The sequence below is a fragment of the Strix aluco genome, chromosome 6 (assembly GCF_031877795.1).
Source record: "Strix aluco isolate bStrAlu1 chromosome 6, bStrAlu1.hap1, whole genome shotgun sequence".
NCBI classification, from domain to species: Eukaryota; Metazoa; Chordata; class Aves; order Strigiformes; family Strigidae; genus Strix; species Strix aluco.
Window position 1 is genome coordinate 14,179,712 of NC_133936.1, and position 20,751 is coordinate 14,200,462.

Below are 20,751 nucleotides of genomic sequence, written 5' to 3' on the forward strand. Positions count from 1 at the left end.
ATGCCCCCTACATATCTGCCTGACAGGCCAGTGCGGGGAAAATGGAAGGCACCTGTGTAATGAATCAGAGGTGCTAGTGCAATTGGGGGAAGCTACAGTAGTAACAAACCTTCGGCATGTGTGAAAACATCACTTTGTTCTTTTTTTAATTTTATTTTTACAACAAGCATATTTAATATAGCCATTTCAAATCTTACATGAAGCATAAATCAAGGATAAATAAGTATATTTGCCACAACATAGGTTGTTTTGTAGTGTCTAAATTTCTTAAGTGTTAGGTCATTTTACTTACAAGTTAACTAGCTGTCTGCAAGAGGCCTTGGTTGGTCATAAATTGTCCTTCCAATAATATAAAACACACCATTTATTTACAACATGTATGCTCTTCCAAGTAGATCCAACAGCTCGTAAAGAACAAGAGCTCCTATGTCATCCCTACTGAGACCACTGCAATAAAGAGCTGTTGGAATGACTCCGTACTCAGTAAGTGCAATCAGATCCAGCAACAGTAGCTTTTATGGGCTTTTTCTCCCCTCCAGGAAAACCTGAGATATTAGTGCAATATTAAAGAGCTGTGATGGTTTTACCCAGAGTGGGATCTTACTCCTCCTATGCTCTCACTGGTTTTGGGAATGGAGTGAGGTTAACACTCACCAAAGAAGGTCAGAATCAGCCCTGTTAGGATGGTTTATTTTCATAAGGGATATGGTTGATTAAAAAGAAGGTTAATTGAATACTATGCAGCTGCCACAGTAGTATAAACTCCAAGCTCTGGCTTATAAACAACATTTGTTGCAGAAGGGTTATTACCCGCTTACAATTGGACCAATGAGCCTTTTGATCCCTGTTTATTCCAGGATGGCCGAGCAGTAAAAATGCACATGCTGGTACATGACCTCGGGTGGGCTCCTAGGAAATCTTAGCCCAGTTTAAGTAATAAATATGTTCTTACACAGGCAGAGGTGTGCCCTGATCGAACTCTGAAGTGAAATACCAGCTAAAAACAGCATTTGATCTAGATTAGAAACCCACTTTAAGTGTTTGAAGTAGAAAAGCAGTAGGAGCTGATCTGAGTCTCCAAAGCCTTTTGTCAATAGAAAAGCTCTGAACAACTTCCTTTTAATAATATTACTGCATTTTTTAAAAATGTGATTTCTGTAGTTCTTGGACAGTACAAAGGGGTGTGATGTTTATCCAATGGATTTACGGACTAACAGGATCATTAACACATTAATCAACATCTTGTTCATTGGCTCAACCTCAGACCGTGCTGAGGGTGACTAGATTGCCTCAAGAGGTACACAGGAGCATGGGATTCATCTCACCCTACTGGAGAAGATGTCTAATCTAAGCTGGCTATGTGGGGTCTCTCTGTAATCAATGAGGAGAGTGACAGATGTCTTCAGAAGAAAATCCACCCCATCCTATGTGTCTAAACCAGGAAAGATTAATTCTGTTTTGGGATATGACAATCTCTTACCACAGACCATGAGGGAACCCTGATGATAGGGTAAGGATTTGTCCCAAACTTACCTGATTCTACCAATCAGCTCAGCAGGGATCCTGCATGGAGGAAAATGAGGACACCCCCTTCAGTTGCTTCTGCATGAAACTGCTGGTTCATTTGCACCAAGTGTCATGGCTGATCCACTAGCCAACTGCTTTGCTCAACAGCTGGCTTTATTCCAAACTCATTGCTGTGCCCATGAGGATCACCTCTGAACAGATTCCTCAACCTCCCTTAAAGCTCTAGGCCTGTCCACGCCAGCCCTCCTTTATGAAACCAAGTCGATAATCAGTCTCTTGAGTGGCTGGGCTAACTCCTGCTGCAGTCAAATGAAGTCTTTCTCATCAATGGGCTGGACCAGGCTCTAACTGGATCACGACTGGTGTATCTGTTGCTCACCATATCGTTGATTCCCATCACATAGATAGTGGACAGGCTCATTTCTCCTTTCTTCAAACTCAATATTCAACATGTCGCTGTCATGGCCCATCACAGCTCTGATGATCTGTCCTATTTCTGCCTCCTTCTGGACACTGACCAAAATGGTCAACAAGCCATTTTGCCATGAATCTTCTGGTTGCTGAATTTCTTCAGCTCTTGCTTTGAGCTCTTCTCCTGTGCTGTCCCTGCTGCACTGTCACCCTTCTTCAAATGACCTCTGCCAGGAGGCCAAGGAAAGACATCTGGGCAGCATGGCTGTGCTTGCAGCAGCACCCTGGCCTCTCTGCCTCTCTTTCTGCCACCTCCATTCCATTGTTGACTGGAAGCTTTTCAAGGCAAGACCACTGCACATCAATGCAGTGACTCACACACCAGGCCCATCCAGCTCCTCACCAGCTGTTCCTAAGCACCACCAGAGTCCAACCAAATGTGACAGACCATGACCAACCACCATTACCAATAAAAAGCAATAAATACAGGCACAAGGAATTATGAAAAAAATTACTTTTTAATGTACAAAAGGTTTATATACAGGTTCAGCATGTTACCTCCGTTCTTATGATGTAGAAAACAGCTAAAAATGTTCTTAAGATATAAATTTGACAGAACAATTCACCTACAGTACTTTTAGTAATGATGTCTTCTATACATAATATATACAGTGTTGGAATGGTTATTATAATACTTTTTCAGTAAATGAAGGAAGACCACCACTGGAAAGTCTGAGAAATCTCAAGTCATTGGAGATTTGGTTTTGCTTTTGTATTTGATCTTTTGCTAATGAGATATCTGTGAAGAGGGACTCAGTAGCCATCGTTGCCCTATGCAGCTGTCGAAAAAGATCAGATTAGCAGTTGAAGGACACACGAAAGCTTGATCCATCTCAGCACAAGGGATGCCCAGTTGTACTCCAAGTGTCCAGGACAACATACAATGTCCTAAAATATGTACTGCCCTCTTTTCATAAATGCAAAGGCAAGGGCAAGGTCAGTAACTGCAGGAGAATATATACAGCGGACTATAAAACAATCCCTTTAAACACAACTTTCACAGGAGACACAAATAAGCAGCCAGGCACCTTGCTTTGCTTTCCTGTCCTCATGCACTCTGGGCATCAGCAGGAGTCATGGGGGCCTCGAGGGCTGAAGGGCGAGGGTGAGAGCATCCTGTGCGCACCCTCTGCATCTGGGATGAGGATGGGTGAGACTGCAGGATGCTGAGCAGCACTTCCCTGCACCAGCCATACCCAGGGCTACCTGGCAGCAGCACTGTCCCGACCCACTGCTGCCAAGCACGGCTGCTGGTGTATCTGATACTGCAAAGTTTGCCTGGAGGTAACACGTGGCATTTTCATGCTAGCCCCTGGTCATGCCGGGAACAGTGAGCCTGACATTGATTTGTGCAAAAGGAAAGCAGGGACACCAAAAAGCCCCTTTATAGAGCTGTCCCTGTCCCGTGCAGGGGATGAAGTCAGATGCGAGTGAGAACATCACAGCAATATGAGGGGGAGAGGGGAGACGGCAAGGAGAGAGCGAAGCTCTGCAGATGCTTGTCCAGTCAAACCATGAGAACCTGGCAGGGCTGTCACACTTGTCCCCTGGCCTTCAACATATGGGGTACAAAGTGTCTGATGCTATGAGAGCAGGAAGAGGAGAGTTGTCCTTGTCCAATGCAGTGAGAAGTTAAGCAAGGCCTCCTGCCCAAGTACATGTACCCCACCACTTCTACCCTTTTGTCTAATGACAGCAAAATAAATAATGCAACCAAGATTAACTTCAGTGCCAGGTGGGACTGGCCTGGAAACAGCTGATCATTATTACAAGCAGTTATATTTTGGTGGAGGATTTGGCTTTGGGAGGCCCTGTTCGTCCCATCTTTTTCCCCAAGGACATTTCCAAGAGATTCTCACTGACCGAGTAGTATTTTGACTCAAATACCTGTTTTGAGACTATCCAGATGTTTGCCTATGCTGTAGACTGCAGGTGCAGTGCTGAACTGAACGAGGCTGAGTACAAAGAGTAGCTATACACTGTAGCACAAAGCACTAGCCAAAATAACGCCCCGGGTTCTCCACGGTATGTTTTTTGGATACAGCAGCTCTTTTCATGCTGACCAAAGCTGTCGGACACGTTAACGTAGCACTGGGTGCATGCCAACAAGCCTCCTTGTGGGGCAGGGTATATTAGCTCATGCTTGGCCTCCCATCAGCGCAGCCACATGCCTGTTGTGTGCACAGAGCCCAGGTAGAGCCCTGCATGGAGTATATTACACAGATGAACCGTGGCCAGCTAAACCAGGTCCCACAGTGCTACCACAGTGCAGACTGGGCTGAAACAATCATAAAACTCTCTTCATCACCATCACTTTTGTATGTGAGCACCTCAGCATTGAAAACCCAACAGAAAGCAAAGCCATTACAAAGCTGCACAGGGATATGGTAATGCGTGCTTCAGAGATCTGACATTAAAGATGCATGCGGGGCCCCCGCAGAAAGTCACTGTGCTCAGAGGGCGCAAAGTTATGCGTGTGTGTCAGTCTGCACGCCGGAGCCTTCCTGCCACGGGGGATTATTTCCCAATGATTGCTGTTCGCAGGCCTCTGCTCCACTCTGCACATGATATAAACCATGTTGTAAACACATCTGATCAAAGTGTGCATTCACCTTTTATGTGTCTCATCAATGTGTCTTTCCAATGTTTTCTCAGAAACACCACTATGTTTTTATAAATGTACATTTTATATATGCTTCTGGCAATACACTATATTTGATTTTTAAAGGAAGAGAGGCCTTGGCTACTTAACACGAAAGCATGGTAAGGCACTTTGCTGAGAAGCCATTTGGAATCAATGCTCTTTGCAAGGTATAAAGGTATTTATGGTATAAAACAATACTGCTGGCAGAGGGCTTGTTTGGAGACGTAACTAAACCCTACACTCATCAGAGCAGAATACATAGTATGGCTTTTATTCTGATCAAAACTGCATCCTCCCGTTTCTTTCTGGGGCTGGTTGAAAACGGAATTTTTGCAAATGTAACTAACGGAAAATGATGGGGAGTGCTATTTACAGGGCTGCTGGGGAGGAAGGGTTTCATCTCTAACCACGCTCATGCTGTCTCCTAGCTTGGTGGTGATACCGTTCAGTGCTCTGGGAAACCAAGCCAAAAAGTAATACTAGAGGTGCACCCTTGCGGTGCTGAACTGCCTGGATATAGTTTACATAATTCTGTACAGAGACTTTTTAAAATTTTCATTTTGAATCCCTTTAATGTATTTAATACTTATAAAAAAAATCTACTCTATTGAAACAGATTATTTTTGAAAAGCACATTCATAAAACTGCTTCACGCAGAGCCCCTTGGATCGTGCTAAGGCTTTGTGCTTTTACTGTTATGACATCATGTTTAGAAATTTACTCTCTTCCGCCAGTGTGGTTAGCATGGAGCTCATATCGCCTATTGCCATATTGCTTATTCCCGCGGGTATGGTGGGCAGTGTCAGAGAGTTTCGTGGAGTCGTCAGGCGAGAGGAGTTCTGGGAGAGGTTCTGCAGGATGCTGGGGCTCAGGGTTCCTGACATCAGGCTTGAATGGTCCCCATCGTCCATGATGGCATCAAAATCTATCTGGGGCGGCTCAAGACCTTGCGAGTCCACTGTGCTGGACACCTGGTTTGTGCCCGGAGAAGGCAGAGCGGCCGGCTTGCTGTTCAGCGCACACTGCTGCTGTCTGACCCGGCAGTCCGCGTGATTATCGAAGCTGCTGTTCTGTTCATACATGTGGATTTGACCATAATAGTACATCAAATTGTTTTCCCTTGTGCCGTCTGCGCACTGCTGGGCTGGTCCTGGCAACATGTCGCTGGTTCTTTTGTGCATGGCCTCTGCCGCCTCCTGGCCCGGGCTGGTGGTGTTTGTAGGGTGGGGAGTTCTCATGTAGCCCAGCTGCTGGATGGTGCGGAGGCCTCGGGGTCTGCTGGCTGGGCTTGGCTCGGGGGGAGGACGAGGCTGGACCATGCCGGCTGGATACGCCTGTGTGGCTGAGCCCATCATGCTCTGCTGAGGCTCAAAGCTGGGCTGGTTGGAGGTCATGATGGGCTGATGAAATGCCTCCTGAGCCATGGGGAAGTTCAGATGGGTCGGCTGAGATGAGTAGTTCTGACTCGGTTCGTGCATGACCTGGCCCAGCATCGTGCGCTCACTGTTGTTGCTGACCATTAAAGAAGGGTCAGTCGCCATGTCCATCTGCTGAGGATGAAGGTGGGGTCCGGACTTTGTTGCCATGCTGCTACAAGAAGGAGAGATCTGATTTGGGTTGCCACTGATTGCACTGGTGCTCAGCATCTGATGAGGTTGGTTATACCCTGTGTGTAAGCCCAGATCGGGGTTCATACTGGGGCCTAGGCTCATCGGCTGCTGCCGCAGCTGCATACAGTTTAGCCTCTGCCCATCCATGCCCACATTTCTTTGCATAAAGCTCTGCTGTGTTACGTTCATACTGTTCTCCGGCAGCTGCATCTGCTGCTGGTTGTAGTTCTGGTACTGACCAAAGTTCTGCTTCTGCTGGACCACTGCTAAGTTCCCTTGTGAAAACTGCTGCTTCGACTGATTGGACATGATATCTACCGTACCCGAGCTGACTTCGTTCCACTGGACAGGCATGTTATTTTTATTCATGTCTGAGGAAGCATCAAAGCTCATGGGACATTCTGCCATCATGGGTCCCAAGTGGCTCATGCTTGCCTCGGCCACTGCCATCCTGCGTTGGTTGGGTAAGGCTGGAGGCTGCAGCTTCCCACTTCCCTGGAAGCTCTGCATCTCATTGTTGTACCCCATGGAAGTGCTCTCGGCCGCTGTCCCATTGCTCTGGGATTTGAGGTACTGCACCACGTCATCTGGCAGCATAATGTCATCATCTCCGACCGGCGCCTCCACTTCCCCAGGCATGGCTTCCATGGCGATATTTTCACTGATGCTCAGTGGCCGGGGTGAGTAGGTGTGCCGGGGGAGGCTCCCATCTGAGCGCCCGTAGCTCTGGAGGCCAAAATTCCTCCTGTCTGCTGGGTGCGGAGTATGGAAGGGGTTCATGTTGTTGGTGCTGTTGAAGCGGTGAACTCGTGGGAGGGCCTGGGGGTCTCCAGCAGGTCTCCTCACTGGGTCGCTCGCCCGTCTCGTGCAGTTGCCTGGCACCTCGTGGGGAAATGCTGCAGCTGATGGGTAGCCATAGGTGTTACCATCACTGCAACGCCTGGGGCCTGGCGGGAGGCGGATGGAGGGCAAGGTGGGATCTGGTCCATCCATCAGTGAGATCCTGTTCTTCAGGGTCATCCTCTCCATGTTTGGCAGGGGAGTCGGAGGAGGGCCCCCCGTGGCAGCAGCGTACTTGGCTTTCAGCCTGTAGTGCTGAGCTGGCGTGAGGTTCAGCAGACCTGGCATCCCGCTGCACTGGCTCACCTCGCTTGACCGACGGGAGGCGTCCGTTGAAATCGGGTCGTAGGAGTCAGCAGAGCTCGTGTTATTGGGACGGTGCCCGAGCTGTGAAGCCTCGCTGGAACGGCGGCTGGAGAAGTATGGGGAGATCCCTGATGATCTGCGGCTGACAGTGTAGGCGGAGCTGATAGTGCTTGTTGTACTATCACGGCGCTCGTTGAGTTGGTTCAGCATCGTAACCTCATTGACAGACAGCTCCATTATTCTGGGATTAGGCAGCGTAGCAGAAGAACCACCACTATTTTCTAGAATAGAGCCTAGGAGAAAGGTTGCAGGGAAGAAAAAGGTTTAGTTAGGTGAGAAATTCCACTTGGTAGTGTTCTTGGTGCCAGAATACTGACACAGAAAGCCACCCCCAAATATTTTATGGGAACGATAGTGGAATTGCATTTGCTGCCAGTGAATTCCAAGCTTCATCTCCAGCTCTGTGTCCCTGCACAAAGGGCAAGAAGGCTGGGGAGAGAAGACAAGAAGTCCCTGCTGCAGTCTTTGCAACGTGTACCCTGCTGATACTCAGCTGCTGAGGAAGTGCCTCCACATGGGCTTCTCTTAGTAGGAAAAATGTAGGACTGGTGTGAACAGTGCCATGGGGACAGCATGTAGCCACAGCCACAGCTGCCCACTGGGACAGATGCACAGCAGTCATGGATAGGAGGCTGAGAGCCCAAAAGCTGACACTCAAAAGCTCTTCCCAGAATAAACCAAGAAGTTCCAGTATACTAAGCCCTGAGATTTAAGTATAGCCCAGGCCCTATGCCTTGGGACTTCTTGGCAAAGTTAGAGGAGCACTGAAGGGATCATAAAGATGCCTTTACCAGGAATCCCCAGCCAGTGGGAAACTAGCATACGAAGCTGTAGGCAATAGCCAGGAGCTCTCAAAGTGTCAAAAGGCCTGTCAGAGAAAGATCAAGGATGGAGGGCTTGTCTGGATTGCTGCTGTACTCCAGCAGTCTCCCAGGAGGCACATTAGCCCTTGGGGAACTGTTACTGATGGAACAAACCCAAGCAGTCTTGTGTCTGCCACTGGGACAGTGAGGACAGCTGTGGCTGGGTCCTGGGCAAGCCCAGAAACAAGGACACCAACACCTCTGCCCCCCTTCCCAGCTCTGTAGCACTGAGTGTCTGGGTTTCTGTTGCACATCACCAGATAGCTGTGTTTACACCCAAGTTCTCCATTTTACCTGACATCTCTATCCAGCAAGGGCTGACTCAGAGGTAATAAGAAATGATCCTCCTCCAGGGCAGACTCTTGGTTATGAAACCAGAGCCAAACTCTGGAGGGTTCTGACAGAACGTGGCCCAGGCCCAGGACTTACTGTTTCCTGAGATGGGAGGCAGCTTGGTGTTTCTGGCTTGTGGAGCTGGGCTCACCCATGAGCAGGAATCCTTAACTGTCTTGAGTTTCTCTTTCTTGAGCTGTTCAAGTCGTTGCATCGTCGTCATGTGTTTCCTTAGCTGCAGGCTGACTGTCGAATTACCAGATGAGACCGTTGAGTCCACAACAGGAGCGTTGTCATCCAACGTCGTCAGATCTCCCAGACTTCCCCCGCTGTGCATGTTCATTTCTACTCCACTGTCATTGTTGTTGGTGCTGCCAAGGGGTGATGGCTCACTGCTGCATGACGACTGGCCACCAGGACTGGACTGACACATCTTGGGGAAGGAAAAGAGGAAGAGTTGGGCAGGTAGAAACATGAATGGAAAGAAACCAGGAGCCCTACATCCCCAGCAGGCTGCACATGTTTGACCCTATACCAGAGTCTCCCCTCTCTTGTTACACTTCCCTGCTGCAGGATTTCAGCTCTACCAGAGGTCAGGGGCACCTTCCCTGGGGGAAAAGGGCAGGACAGAAACCCACAGTTGGAAAACCTGTGTTGGGTTCAACTGGAAGATGGAGAGAAACCAAATGCTGTTCCTCCAAAAGATTAAGGACAGATGCTTCTCGAAGAAAAGCAGCACGTTACCTGGTTGTGCAAGGTATATTGCAGCAAGCACTGGCTTATCTAACATAGGATCAAGACCTAAGTATTTCAGACACAACGTGTTTCTGTCTTTTAAATACCCCAACATATAATTAGGGTAGCTGACAAACTTCCCAGCCAGATAAAAACCTGGTTCAGTGTTTGCAAACTCCCACTTGCAGATAAGGCAGATAAGCACCATAAATATTTATTTTATTTACATTAGGAATTGCATTTCACATTGAGTAGTTTATTTGCAGCAGACACTAAATGGTCTGAACTTGCTCTGAGGTAGCTGTTGCTGCTACCAGACAGGATGCCTGTCTTCTCTGCTTGAGGCCCAAGCTCCAGAAAAAATGGGAGTGCTGAAAAGGCAATGTGCTTTGCCTCAGGCCAAAGTGGGAGTGCAGGGTGATGCTGTGTTTTACTTTGCTCTGTAGCAGCCCTCATGGGTAGGGCTGACTGGCTCTGATGGTCTCATAGCCCTTCAATTGGGATGATAGATACTGCAATCCCAGGATTTAATAGCAAGTTGTGATGCTGGGAGAAAGGCAGCAAAGGGAATCCTTGGGCACTGTGTCCTCCCCCTTTCTGCACTCAAGCAAACATCCCCTGTCCCTCCCCATCACTCCACAGGCCTCCCTCTTCACCCCTCGGGGGTTAGCTGGAGACAGGAGGTCTGCAGGAGGGCATGCTTTATACAGTTATTTTAATATAAAGGATTACTTTTGCTCACCTTAGTACCGACTGTCCTTAGGAAGGTAGAGTAAGGAAGGGTAAGTGGGAATAAAGAACAGGTTGTTAGGACAAAGACATCATTAACAGAAAGGACCATGTTAGTAAAAGGAGGAAAACGGGAGTGCAGAATACAATTCAAATTACCAACATCTGCCCCTCTCCCGTACCCCATTTTCCCTGCCTTCCCTCTTTGGGGGCCCAGTTAAAAACCCCTAAAAGAGACTTCCCACCCGTCTCCACGGGTTTGGGATGAGACCCAAAGATAGGTCAAAACAGGGGGCCTTGGAGTGATGGGAACAAATGAAGCGTGTCGCCCCTCCCACCACCCTGACCTTAACCAGGAAGCAGGAGTTGGATGTGGGCCCGCCAGGTCAGATGCTGCCCGTTAGACGTGCACGAGTGAAGTACACAGTGCTGGATGGGGAGAGCAGAGAGGAACATCTGACCCACGGCCTTGCCGCCAGCGAAACGGCTTGGCTGACCCTGGGAGCACAGAGCCCTAGGAAAACAACCCCACACCTTCGGGAGAAACGGGGTGGGGAGCCATGATTGTGTCTGTGTTTTCATAAAAAAACCCAAACAAAACACACGGAGGAAGAGTATTGGAGAGAGGTCATTCTGTCCAGTGGTTCTCACACTCAGTTTTTGTAACCGAGTACAGAGCCTCATCACAGTAAAACTGTTCCTTTAGTCAATTAGACATTTTGGATATGAAAATACTCAATTCTTTCCTAACTGAAACATGCTGATCATTAGTAATTTGTCCAACAACTCATCCCTTAACTTTTTTTTAGAAAATCTTTGTAGCTCCAGGGCATGTTGTTTCATAGGAATAACAATCTTTTTGCCTGGATTCAAATCAAGAAAATATATATTTTGGAGCTCAAAGTCCTTTCAGCTCTAGTGAGAAGTCTGGGGACTATGTGAACACACTCCTTTGCAGGTGAAGGTCTTTTTTGCTGTATCCACCCCATACGCTGCCCCACTCTGAGCTGGTGCAGCAGACCAGAACTTTGGGTATGAAGGTGAAGAGAAACATCAAAAGGCAAAAGTGACTCATGTGTTGCAATGCTCTGTCTCCTCCACCAGCAGCGGTGTGCTGAGGAGCAGGTGAGCTTTCTGCGTGGGGTGGAAGAGGCTTCAATGTGTTTGGGCCCATCACTGTATACACCTCGTTAGCACCATCGACCACACTACTGCCTGGTGTGGAGTTGCTGTAATGGCCAGAAGACTGGTCTTTGCTTCAGCTCGAGGCCACTCATGGTGCTGTAAAGCGTGATCATGGTTGACTGCAAGCCCGTACTCTGTGGTCCACAGCATCAGTCCTATGTTTATTCCTGGTTTCGCTCCCCTGCCCCATCATCCTACGACAAGTTTCTGTGGCAGCTGAGGGTCATGTATTGAACTCGTGTACTCCTGAGCAATCTGTTCTAGCCCTCCTTGATTGAGCAGGAAGGTTGGACTAGATGATCTCAAGAGGTCCCTGCCAACCCCAGCAATTCTGTGCTTCTGTGTATGGTAGACAGGACTGAGGAATTGAGCTTGCTTAAGACACCCAACAAAAATAAACCAGCTACTTTTATCCCCACTGGCTTCATGAGACAGCCCACAAGAGTTGTGCCAGCAAAACTGCTGTGCAGCAGCAGCCTGGAAAGAAAAACAGTGAAGGGTGCAGGGAGGAGGAGAAAAGGGATTGCTTAAACCAGGACTTCTGCTTCAAGAAGCATTCATCAATCTCTGCCCTATGGTTGTTGCTCAGTTTAAATTGATGAGGTAGGTAAAGCTCATTTAACCACAACACTCTGAGTTTTACCTACTTTCACAGCACAGGAAGGCCAAGCTCAACACTGGGAATCATGTGGCTCCCATGACTACTGAGGGTGGGAATTTGTGATGCTGGGTAGGAAGGTGCAAAATGTACTGGACTGTGCCCTGACCTGCAGCTTCATCTTTGGACTTGAACTCTAGGGTGTTGGCAGGTAAAGGGCAAGTGCCCAGAGAAGTAAATGGCATGCAAATGCTTCACGCCCCCATTGCGTCAGAGAAATTAGGGGCCGCATCATTTCTGCCAAGAGCTACTGCTCTTACCACAGAATTCTCTGTTTTTATCGTTTTGACTTGTAAGCAATCCTCCATGCTCCTTGTGGTGCTGTTGGCCTCGGGGCTCTCCTCTGAAATCTTGCTGCTCTGTTTGGCGCTTGCCTCATTGTCCCCATTTTCCTTGAGCGGGGGTGGCCTCGGGTGAACATCGTTGCGCTGCTTCTTCGTGACGTGGGCATCAGGCCCGTGCACGGTCTTGACGTGTTTCCTGAGGGAACTAGGGTCTGTGTATCGCTTCGTGCAGCCAGGTATTTTACAGACGTAGGGTTTCTGTCAATACAAGAAAATCTTGGGTTATACTTAGAACAAGCCCAAATATTCCAGGTACAGTGTATTAGCCAAGAAAATACAATGAGCATAGTGGTTGGCAGCAAAATATGAAGCATCTGCTCCACAGGGTTCTGAAAGACTGAGATCTCTAAGATGTGATATATGGGCTGCTGCTGATCCACACAGACCTGGCTAGTCATTTGCTGTTGGCTAAACTCCTTGTTTTCAGTTTCTGGATTAAAAGACAGCTAAGAATTCATGAAATACTTTCCTAATATTACTTTTCCATGTATGTATTTGCTCGGGTGGCCACAGGAATGTTTCCTGATTACGGATGGGAGGGAGGTGATGTAGGGGACTGGCCATAACACATTCTCTCTGCTAAGGTGGGGTCTACACCGAGAAAATGTCTGAGACCTTCTGGCTGATGGAATTCCAGTGAAACCAAGCCAGACTGGATTCACCCTACCCAATCCATCATACTACTCCAGCACCTGTCACCTTGAAATCTGTTATTGTGCAAAACAAACCACAGGCATGCAATGTTTTTTTTCAGACGATAGCACTCTAGTCCCGAATTCATGAATCATTGATTGCCACAGGAAAACAAGGCTGAAGCCATGCTTCTGAAAACAGAAGTCAGCAAACAGATACTTTTCCTCTTCTAACTTTTTTTTTTATTGAGTTTCCAATTCCAAAGTGTATTAGCGCTGCAGTTGTTTGAGCTGGTGCTGTTGCGCTGGAAGCTCTGAATTCATCACAAGTTCCGCTTTCAGCCTCACAGCTACACTAAGTATTTTTCTGCCAACGCCCTAGGATAGATCCATGAAAAAACCCAGATACATGTTGTTTGAAGGCTACCCAAAATGACCATTCTTACTCTTTTTTTAATCTGTTTTATAATTTTGTCCAGAAGCTTAAGTGAAAAAATACAAAGGAGTATATATTCTTTGCAAAAGCCAGCATCATCACATGAAAAACACTGAAAGTCTGTTTTTTATTCAAAAGCATGCTTCCTGACTGATCTTGGCACATCACTTTGAACAAACTAAATTCTCATAACACCCCACTGAGGTAAATATTCAATGTATTTTAAAGCTGGGTAAACCAAAGCACAAAAAGTAAAATAGTTTGTTTATAAATCTTATGCAGCCTTTTGGAAGAGGCATTATGGAAATATTGCTGCTATTAAAACCTATTCTAAAGAACAGAATCTCCACCACACATGCTAAAAAACCCTACATAAAACAGTTCAAGGATTTTTAAAAATATCCTTTAGGCCCAATAGTTCTGATTTTTCAGACACCAGTAATTAGAGTAACACCATCACTGTTGCTTGGCCAGCAGACACTCCACCTAATGGGGTGCAACCATCCTCTTCATCAGGCCATACTTCCTACAACTGAACCGAGCACAACTGCTGTTTGTTGGCATGCCTTCATATATCCCCTGGGTTATCCAGATTCTGACATCTAATGAAGTGTATGCCCTAGTGAATTCAACAATTTAGGTATTTCAGATGCCTCCCTTCTACTCCCATACACATACAGCATGATACTCTTTAGGGTGGGAGAACTGGAGAACTCCCCAGGCACTCAGCAGAACTGAATTTCTGCATTTTACCCTTGTTTAGCTTGAAATGGAGAAAGCGTCACTCTGAGTCTCTGGCTGGCCGTGAACTCGTGCCACTCTTTTGTGTGTGCACTGAAGAGCGGTCACAGGATGAAAGCCCTTTTCCCAGGAATAACTTTGAAGGCATCCCCTGAAGGGATTCAAATAGTCACTGAAAGTTTAAAATGAAATAGTGTATGTGACATTTCAGCAATCGAACAAAAGCCAGTGTGGTAATATATCCCCAGCCTTGAACTTCAGCATGTTTGGACCATGCACCTACATCCTTTCACACAATGACTGAGACAAATACAGGGAACCTGGAACTTCCCCCTTAGAGGAGACATGGATGACTAACTCTGAAACTGTGGTGTATCCCAAGTAAACAGTGCAAGCAGAGGAAAATATTTAGTAGGTAGCTAGGAACCACAGTAGAGTTACCAATGGGTAATGGCAAATATTCACAGCCACAGACTTCTGCTTTGCATCCATGTGGTTTTGTGAGCCAAGGTCTCAGTGCAGTTTGCTAACCCACTGGCCATGGCTAGTTGAAGGACCCCCACCTGGGCCTGCTGCCCAGTGCAATGAGCTTTGCCCTGAGGGCTGTCATCTGTTGCAAAGGATCATGTCATATGTTCCTCAAAAAGAGGGTGTCAAACATATGGCCCAGAGAGCCATTATGTGCAGCCTACAGATCTCCCACAAATATTGGGGTATGCTTGTGTTGCATCAAGGAGAGTTGAATGGCATTTCAAGAGTGAGCATGATCACAAAATGTAAGATCATGTAGTGCCATGTAGTTCCAGTGGTAAGGCTCAGCTGGTCTGGTACAAATCCTCCATTAGTGGCTATGCTGCTTCTGCACCTGAGAAGGCTTTGGCATCCTCCAGGAGAAGCAACAGCAGAAGATAAAATCCCTATCTGTTATCTGAATCTTTAATTTGTGTTGTTGGATGCAGCCTGTGCCAAGTGTCAGCATATTACATGAGGGTCTGCCATAGACAAGGAGTTGGATGCTCCTGCCCTACAGCCTCACCTTCTTGCACAATGGGAACCCAAAAGAACAGACCTTCAAGTGTGTTCAAGCTCTGCTCAGACAAAGTGAGGAATTATCCCAGCTCCAGTACAACTTCTAATTTGGATCACTTGGGAAATTGAACCCATCAAAGAAATGACAATTAATAACACAGCCAAGGACAGAATTCCACATGTAGGAATATGGGACACCAGCTGGCCCAACAGAAGGGAAACTCTGGCCTGCCTAGGAAGGATCCTGGAAAAGCTCTAGGGATCCAAGCTCAAGTGATCTATGGGCAAAAAATAGCTCATATACTGCTTCAGTGTGCACAAACTGGGCAGATTGAGTCTGTATCCAGCACTGAAAGTTGTACCAGCAGTCTTGATCCACATGAGAATCCTTAAGGATGGAAGAGAGATGCAAAACTGATTTAAGGACAGGAAAAAATGCCGCAGTAATGGGAATCTTCAGTGGCTTGATTAACTTATTTAGCTTATGAGAAAGAAAATGGAGAGTGACTTAACACTGTAGGGTTTTGAGGTGGAAATAGCAAAAATGAAAGGGACATTTGATCCAGCACTGGAGGAAAGCAGAGAAAGCATCCAGGGCTGGAAAACAAGCAATTTGTGATACCTGAGATCATGACTGCCTACCTTTCAGGGGAATAAGCTTTAGTCAAACACCATTTACTGGGAATGCAGGTTGCTGAGCAGATGAGAGGTTGCATGTCTTGTTGGTCCCTCCTGGCCTCAAGCTCAGTGCAGCCTTAAACCAACCCCAAGCTACCCAGTGTCAGTGCAGATATGGGTTAATTTTAACCTGTGTCCTGCTGGGAAGTGGCTTACTGGTAAAGGACAATCCTGACATCTGAGTTCATACCCAAAACAATTCAAATAACACTGGGATCCAGATCATTCATTTGGTCCATCTCAGCATCATGCTAACTTTGAGTCCTTATTCTGACTCCAACAGAATCTCTGAAACCTCCAGAGCTTTGGTTATCACTGACTGATATTATGCCAGAGTTAGAAATACTCCCAACAAGCCCTTTGTAGACACAGCATTGCTTTAATAAGCTGTCATCCATGGCAATTGCATTCCATTCTCCAATAGCCTATATTTAACTGTTGCAAATTAGGCTACAGACTGAATTCTTCATGGCTGCAAACACTATTAGAACTTTGGAGTGTTGTTTTTTCTTCCCCTGTCAGCTAATTAGTGGTAATATAAATTTCAATCGTCGGCCGTGGTTGATTGCAACAGACCATCACATGCGTTACAATAAAGGCAATTTCCTCTGCTCCCCAACTACTAATAGTGAGTCTTAATTAGCCAAGGTTAACAAAGCATTGCATTGTGCTCTATCATTGTACATCAAACGATGGAGGGAGTATTATTTTCACAGCGTCAGGATCCAGGGTAGCTGTTATACTACTGCAAGTCTACTCTACAGTAATATTAAACACCACATGCACAACTGTACAATCCTATTTGCGCTATTAAAAATTATAAATTTGGAAAATGCTTGCTTTAATTTCCAAAGCCGATTAAAAAGTTTGCATACTTTAACATCTGTTTATGATTTCAAACATGGCTTTCATAAATATAAAGCTAATGTGGTCTGGCTCTCCAGCAAAATAAATCCCATTAAAATATAAGAAAAACCTCTCATTACAGTAGGTTTCTTTTTACATGAGTCCAGCGTGTAAAGTGTATGTTTATTGTCAGCAAAATTAAAAAAAAAACCTCCGTTGAGCTGTGGTGAGCCCAGGCTTACCTCATTGGAATGCGTCCTGTTCTGGTGCTTGGCTCTGTCCGAGGCATTGGAAAAGGCTTTATTGCAGCCTTCGTGTTCACAGACATAGGGTTTTTCTCCAGTGTGGGACCTCAGGTGTGTCTTTAAGTTCTCCAGGCGGGAATAGGCTTTGGAGCAACCCTCAAACTAAAATAAAAAAACACAAGAGGAGTGATTAATTAACCAGAAAAATTTGATTTTCCCCCTGCCTAAACCCTTCTCATCTGTTTCTCATTCTTTCTTTTTTTCCTTTCCTTTAAAGGACTTGTGTTTTAGGGAACAACATCCACTTTGTTGGGAGAATTCGCTTCCATAGGCAGGCTGAGAATTTCAGCATTGAGTCATATTTAAGGTGCTGCTCCTTGTTGGGTACCCACCTGACATTTCAACAAAAGACTCTTTTTTTCCAGCAGGGTTGAACACCCCTCCACTCCTCCCAGGGCTTTCTTAGCCCCTCCTGCCATTCCTCTGCAGCTAACACACTCAGAAACAGAGGCCTTCTCCTTCCCACCCAAAGAACTGATGGATTCTTGATGGTTTGACCAGCCTTGCAACTTCACTAGCACCAGTGTTGGAAATACCAGACCATTCTCTAACACACATGCAGAAATCTAGCAAGCTTTGAAGTTTCCCAAATTACAGCTTGGGTCTACTCTTGAAGGATGCTGTGGTCAGGCTGTCTGACATTACCAGTTTAAAAACCAAGACTCTCAATCTTGAAGACAGATGGATTTTTGGATGACAAAACAGGCCAGGAACCTTCCTCCTGGAAGGAAACCAGCTGCCCACACAACGAGAAGGAGCAGCTTGGGAGACATGGTGAGGCTTTGGGTGATGTTAAGTCCTGACACCCTCCACTCTGGCTGGTCTGGAGGCTTCTCCCTGCACCTGCCCTGTCTACAGCATGGGAGGATTTCACCTCAAACCAAGAAGGCCATCTTAAATGCTCTTTGACAAAATAAATGGGAACTTACAAACACCAGAAGAGGCTTTAAGAAATGCAAAGCTCACTTCCAAATTCTAGCTAAATGCTTCACTTGCTGTTTATCTGGGAGCATTGAAAAGCCCTGCACTTCCTATGCAAGCACCTTAAAACACACTTTAAATTTCAACAAGCAGCCCCTCCTGTTGTAATGTATGCAAGCCACGAAGTTTTGTATATTAGTCAGATCACTTAAACGTGTCTACAAGTTCAATCCAGATATGACAGGACTTCACATTGTTATGTCTGAGATTTGGCCAGTGAAGAAACTGGTATCACAGCAGGACAGGTAATGCCACAGCTGTGTCTGATTTTCCTGTGGGCAGCTGAGTGGTCCTTTGTGTCCAGAGATCTCGCCCTTCTAGGCAGAGGCCAAATGCAGCTACATGCAATAGCAAGAGTACCTGTCCCCTTGTGCTCCATGGGCATACAACTCGCCTGCACTGCTACGGAGTGAGGCAAACATGCAGCCCATGAAACCCATGCAGCAAGTAGGCACAGGTTGATCCCATATAACTTTGTTGCACTGGAAAAGAAATAGGGTTACTTAAGCTTCCCTTTAAGGTCTAGCATAGGGATGGTGGACATAAGGCAAACTTAAGGACAGTAGGAACATCCTGCAAGAGCTGATTCCTTCCACAGCTTTGTTGGGGTGGGATGGATCCAGTTCCCCTTCCTCAGACAACTTTTATTAGTCCATCTGGCCCATAGAACATGCCGCAACTTTGAGGTAGCACAGTATACCTCCTTCTTCTCTTGCCCTGTGCAGAGTCCTTTACAACTCAAGTTGCTTATGGTTATTGAAATACATCATTCCACTTGCTGGACAACAAAGGGAGCTCAGCATGAGGCAACTCATGAGTCCATTCTGGTTTTCCTGGATGCTGACACAAAAATGCAGTTATTAAGAGCAAAAGTACTGAGGCCACATTTTCAAATAAGAGCTTCTCAGCAAAGCAGCCTGTGCATGTTCAAAGCAGTTGTTCCCACTCTTACGCGTGGATTTGATTATGTCAGTGGGAGTTCTGTCTGTCATCTGTTGAAATAATTCTTATCCGAATCCCAGGCTGCAATTGGGCTCATCTGTAGCTTTCTGTACACCACAAACTTCTTGTCTGAAACAAATGGTGCTTTAAAAAATCACTGCCAGACTTGGACAAGGAATGCTCTGCCACAGAAGGGCACAGTCTGCAGAGCTGCCATGTATCCCAGGCAGTTGGAAACCGGTGGTACTCCAGTTTGGGAAGAGTTGCTGCAACATATCACACATGGGGGGACTGCAGTTCTCCAGCAGGTAGAGGATGACCTGAGACTCAAACACACACAGTCGTGGCATTGCTCCAGTGTGACACAACCGAGGCTTGAAAGAGGCAGGATTGTGTGGTGGTGCTTTTTCCTGCTCCATTACAGCACTGAAGAGGAGGCAGTCCCTGCTGCTTTTTGTCTTCTGAGTCCCTCTACCTGCAAGGGCAGGGCTAGACTTTCCCTCATTCGCACTTTGTAGCACACTAACGATCAATATTCCTTGGTACTTTTAAGGAAGATTGGTAAAGCACTAGAACTGGGCAAAGTGCTTTAGAAGATTAAAACAAAGGACATGGCCCTGTGCCCTGGGGAGCTTATGCTTTAAATTAAATGAACACAGGGCTGGAAGATTGATAAAGGAGTCATGCAGCAAGCAAATCATGCATATCCTAATATTTGTAAGCAGGAGCTGGGGCAGAGCCTGGGAGGGAGCAGGGCTGGAAGTGACTAATGCAGCAGAAGAGGAGGAAGATATGGGAGGAAGGCTCAGACATCTGTTGAGCAGAAAGAGACACTCATCTCTGAGACTCTGGGAGAGGAATGGCATAATGCTGACAGTGGAGGAGGTATGAAAAACTGACAGGAGGAGAAGGCAGGGAGCAGAGGATATCAAAAGTTAGGGATGGACCTTTGGGAGGGAAAAGGGCTGAAGCATATGTGGAAAGAGATGGTGAACACCTCTCCTTTCTTAAAAGTTGGTCACAGCCACTAAACTCCACAGCTTGCTTCTCTCTTGTGCCCCCCATCAGGCATCCTTGGCTGCCCCACATCTGCCAGTAGTACAGTGGAAGACTCCATGTGTGAGGGCAGATATAGGCTTTAATATCTCAAGGTTGAGAAGGTGAGCCTAGATCCCCCATGTGCTAGATGAGCCTGTACCCACAGGGCTGAGATACAAAATAGCACCCCATGCTCTTCCTCAGGCCATGTTTAACACTAGGCACAGTGCTGCTTGCATGTAGAAAGTCTGGGGACTGAACTCCTCTTTGGGTTTAAGCACCCAGGAGTTGACCTCACCTCTGGATTAAGAAAGCAGAGGCAGGAGGTGTTAGCCCAGCTCCCCAGGCTGGAAAGCTTGTGTGCACACTCGAGTACCTGGGTGAGGGAAACTTGCAGCCCCAGCAGCAGTACTGGGTGATGCTGGATTAGACACAACCAAGGTTAGGTGGTTCCTGGATTGGGGTTACTGGATTTCCTTCTTGGATGTAAGCAACTAAATTGGTTGGTTTTCCACCTCAGGTCGACTTGTCCTAAATCACTCTGGATCTCTCTGGTAGAGCTGAACAAATTTTCCCCAAGGAAATGTAGTTTTGCCCACCAACACATCGACCACCCTCCTTGACCACTTGCCCTGTCCCCAGGGTGTAACCTGAAAGTAGCTACAACCCAGACACAGAGAGCTGGACTGGCCCTGAGCTGGGTGCTAGCAGGTACCCTGGGAGAGCCCTTCTTGAAGCCATGCCTGTGTCTGCACACACATTCGTCTGACCACCAGAGTCCAGTGTCCTACTTGCCAAGCTGAGATGCACCATGTGTC

General features: G+C 46.8%; 1 protein-coding gene across 1 annotated transcript in view; it reads right to left on the reverse strand.

Annotated features, from left to right (window-relative positions):
• Window positions 1-2,441: 2,441 nt before the first annotated feature.
• Window positions 2,442-20,751, reverse strand: part of GLI2 (GLI family zinc finger 2) — a 197,249-nt gene continuing 178,939 nt past the window's right edge. The window contains exons 11-14 of the mRNA XM_074828768.1: window positions 16,910-17,074; window positions 12,222-12,503; window positions 8,751-9,087; window positions 2,442-7,691 (exon numbers count right to left, since the gene is read on the reverse strand). Coding sequence (XP_074684869.1) covers window positions 5,338-7,691; window positions 8,751-9,087; window positions 12,222-12,503; window positions 16,910-17,074 — 3,138 coding nt within the window. The 3' untranslated portion in view covers window positions 2,442-5,337. The remainder of the gene's footprint in view (window positions 7,692-8,750; window positions 9,088-12,221; window positions 12,504-16,909; window positions 17,075-20,751) is intronic.